A 4,261-nucleotide genomic window follows, 5' to 3' on the forward strand; every position below is an offset into this window, starting at 1 on the left:
CTATCATTCACTCTGGCAATGCAGTCAGATCACGTAGCACAGAAGTGCATGGGTTATTTGTTTGTAGTAATCCTCAATACAGATCCGGGAGGGGATGAAACTGTCAGTTTTTTCCACACTTTTTAAGTCTGAACATCTTAAGAGTCAAACTACAGACGGCTTCACACCCTGTAGGGCTCTGCAAGACCAGCAGTGAGTGCCTAATCAAGGAACGTGACAGTACAAGGGGAGGTGGCCAGCTGGTGAAATACGACATCAACTGGGGGTTAATGAGTCTCTAACTTAAATCAAAGTAGACTGGAAAGTCACCTTCCATGGCAACAACAGGAACCTGGTGGAATGACAACCAATAGTCAGGCTGACAAAAAACATCATCATTCTAATGAATGTGGCCTTAGAGAGCAGCTGAGACCCTTTACTGACATGAGGATTTTCTTAGAATGCGACAAAGAGATCCAGAATGCTAATATCAACAATGGCAAACAGAAGCTAGGCCTATTTTACAGTCAATGAAGCAAAGTTGTGTTAATGCCCTTTCAAAGGCAGTTGACATGGTAATATGAGTACATTTTGAGACTCTTTCATCATGTTTTAGGCCATTTCAAATAGATGGAGAGGACAAATAAAGTGGATTTACAATATGCCTAATAAAATTGCAGGATTTCAAAAAAATTGTAAAGCGATTGCATTTGACATTGCCAAGAACAGCCATCCTTTGCCCAGTGCCAAAGTAATCCGTGCAAAAGTAATCCCCCCCCCCACCCCCCAAGTCAACAGCTACATGTAAATAACCAGTGAAGATTAGATTGCTTGGCTTGGAATAACATGATACATCTTTTTAATTATGACTGATTCCTACTTCTAAGCACTACAGCTGTCTGTAGATTAGAACCACCATCATACAGCATCACCCTGTCTATGTTCCAATGCCTCTCAATTCTTTATTTTTACAGTAATTGGCTTTTGTTTATGTTCTATTGAGTCCGTTAGAAAAGCATGATCAGCATTGCCAACACATGTATTTATCTTGTCTTAAAATGTGGGAAATATGAATTTCTAATCATGGTTGTGTAAACCACAGCCATCCCAGAGGGCAAAACAGCTCTCCTTCCAAAATAAACCAATAGAAATATGAGACTTCTCAGCAAATATTTTGCTGGCTTAAGAGTAGTACAACATCTATTCATCCTGCTTTATTACTGTCATTTCCATGTTCATTTCTAGGAGGGTGCCTGCAGAACGACTGGACATAATGATTCAAGAGGGAGACAGACCGGTCTTTCTCTCTGTACCCAAGTTTTCACACATGGTGCGGAAATCCTTCTTTCACTCCCTCTCCACCAGTGGCCCCTCACCTTTGCTTTGCCAGACTCTTAGAGAGGACCCGCGTGTGAATGGGGCTCCTCAACAATCAGCCCTGTTCCTGGATCAGGGACACACACGCTTGCGCACGCACACACACACTCCACACCAAAGTCACATCACTAGACGCTGACCTAAATTAGACAAGTAAATATTGTTTTTTTTAGAACAGAGCTCCACAGGCTCACCTCTGGCCCAGTAAAACACTACCAAACTAGAGCATTCAGAAGGACATCAACATGGGAAGACATTCGTCTGACATCTACAGAAACATCATTTCAGCTGGATAACCGTGTGATTCATTAAAGGGGAATTCCACTGAGACATGGTGCTTTCCCACTGCCATCCCAACCAATGTATTCCCTCCTATAGAAAATGAAATGACTCAAGGATTGTGAGTAGGAAGTAGGACTAAATGGATGATTTGTAAGCCTAATTACTGTCAATACATTGTGTTTGCACTGTGAAGTTGCCCATACATTCTGTGTGGTGAAGTCTCAAGTGGTGTCATTATGTTTAACATGGCCAGGGGCTGGAGGGAGAGAGAGAAGGGGGGGGTAGTCATCATGCAGGATTGAGAAAACCATAACGAGTGCTCTTACCATCCAATCCTTCAGTGCCAGTAAAGTGATCTCTCTCATGACACTGCTGAGTAGTTGTTTCTAGCTGAATAATGTATGTTAATGTACCTAATAATCATAGACATTCTAAGAGCATCAAAATACATCTTGAAATGTAAAATCTCAGAGAAGCCAAAGAGAACGCCAGTAGTTTCCAGCTGCTGTTTATCAGTGGTTCAGCAAATGGGCTGTGAGAGGAGGTTACCAGGCAGGCCTGCTGCACAATGAGTCCCTGTCAGCAGCAACCCAAGTCTCACCACAGTGAGCTACAGTAAACCACCCTCATTAGAGTTCCAATGAGAGACAGAGCACATGGTCGACCCAAAGCTGTGGGGGAATTCTGCCCAGAGAAATCAGATGTAATGAAAGGGGCCTGCAACTCTCCAGGGGACAAGCAGAGCTGTTGCCCACTGTTTGAAAWGCAGAGAGAGAGAGKGGGAGGGAGYSAGASAGAGACAGCTACTGTAGGGCCCATGCAGCCTGATCTAACATGATGATGAGGAGGACGATGAGTATTGTGGCAGCAGAAGTACTGTGAGCCTATTTCATAATTCATACCTCCATTTCTACTGAGTGTGTGTGTGAGTGGTGTGTGAGTGAGTGAGTGAGTGAGTGAGTGAGTGAGTGAGTGGCGAGTAACATACTAAAGCAAGTCTCCAAACTTTCTACTGCCTGCATCTACACTAGTAATGATTTCTCCTGGATTTTCCCAGAGTCTGACTAGGGCAGCTAAAACTGGATCTAGTAATGAGGCGAGGTTCTCTATAAACGACTACTGTGCACTGCATTTGTCCATCTCACAATGCAAACATTGTTTGTTTTGGCTTTGACAAAGCCTTTCCTCTGTCGTGTACTGCAACAAACGGGCCCAGCCAGCGGGAACAGAAACAGCGTGTGTTTTGCCATGTGGGTTGAAGGAACTGATGCGTGCAACTGTTCATAAGGGACCTCCTCAAACGTCTCCTTAGAGCTTGGAGAGCTGGAGAACACCATTTAATCATATCCCCTTGAAGTGTCACAGATCTAAAATTAGAGTTTGGTAGAGATAGGCTGGATCCAATGTTCCATTTCATCCAGCAAGGGTCCACTTTGTGAGGCTTCACTTCCTCCTTCCTGCTGCATCCTGGTACTTCAGATGAAGGAAGAGGAGGCACCTGCCTGAGCTCACGTACCTCCATATGGGCCTGAATCTATTTTCCTGTTACACACTTGTGTAATGGAAATGTGATTCTTGCATATTTCAACTCCCCCTGAGACACCTGCAGGGAGTGGGTCACAGCCAGGGTCACCATATCCCAACTCCCCCTGAGACACCTGAGGGAGTGGGGTCACAGCCAGGGCCACCATATCCCAACTCCCCTGAGACACCTGCAGGGAGTGGGGTCCAGCCAGGGTCACCATATCCCAACTCCCCCTGAGACACTGCAGGGAGTGGGTTCACAGCCAGGGTCACCATATCCCAACTCCCCTGAGACACCTGCAGGGAGTGGGGTCACAGCCAGGGTCACCATATCCCAACTCCCCCTGAGACACCTGCAGGAGAGTGGGGTCCAGCCAGGGTCACCATATCCCAACTCCCCTGAGACACCTGCAGGGAGTGGGGTCACAGCCAGGGTCACCATATCCAACTGCCCCTGAGACACCTGCAGGGAGTGGGTTCACAGCCAGGGTCACAATATCCAACTCCCCTGAGACACCTGCAGGGAGTGGGGTCACAGCCAGGGTCACCATATCCCAACTCCCCTGAGACACCTGCAGGGAGTGGGGTCACAGCCAGGGTCACCATATCCCAACTCCCCCTGAGACACCTGCAGGGAGTGGGTTCACAGCCCGGGTCACCATATCCCAAACTCAACTCCCCTGAGACACCTGCAGGGAGTGGGGTCACAGCAGGGTCACCATATCCCAACTCCCCTGAGACACCTGCAGGGAGTGGGGTCACAGCCAGGGTCCATATCCCAACTGCCCCTGAGACCCTGCAGGGAGTGGGGTCCTGACCAGGGTACCAATCCACAGCCAGGGTTACCATTGTCAAATCAAATCAAATTGTATTTGTAACATGCGCCGAATGCAGCAGGTGTAGACCTTACAGTGATGTCTGGGCCGTACGCACTACCCAGCGACCTTTCGGTTACTGGCCCAACGTTCTAACCTCAAGGCTACCTGTGTTCCTATTGATATGAATCATGACTGAGCAGATCGGGAGGTGAAATTGTCCTACGCAGTTCTGTCTCAATCTAAAACCATTCCACACCTGGGCAGATTGAACAGTCATAAAA

The 4,261-nt window shown here is 47.2% G+C and overlaps 1 protein-coding gene across 1 annotated transcript in view; it reads left to right on the forward strand.

The window, feature by feature from the left end:
• Positions 1-3,979, forward strand: part of LOC111981275 (protein shisa-9B-like) — a 68,633-nt gene extending 64,654 nt beyond the window's left edge. Inside the window, exon 5 of the mRNA XM_070449224.1 lies at positions 3,577-3,979. Coding sequence (XP_070305325.1) covers positions 3,577-3,979 — 403 coding nt within the window. The remainder of the gene's footprint in view (positions 1-3,576) is intronic.
• The last annotated feature ends 282 nt before the right edge of the window (positions 3,980-4,261 follow it).

The sequence above is a fragment of the Salvelinus sp. IW2-2015 genome, linkage group LG20, assembly GCF_002910315.2.
Source record: "Salvelinus sp. IW2-2015 linkage group LG20, ASM291031v2, whole genome shotgun sequence".
Taxonomy (NCBI): Eukaryota; Metazoa; Chordata; class Actinopteri; order Salmoniformes; family Salmonidae; genus Salvelinus; species Salvelinus sp. IW2-2015.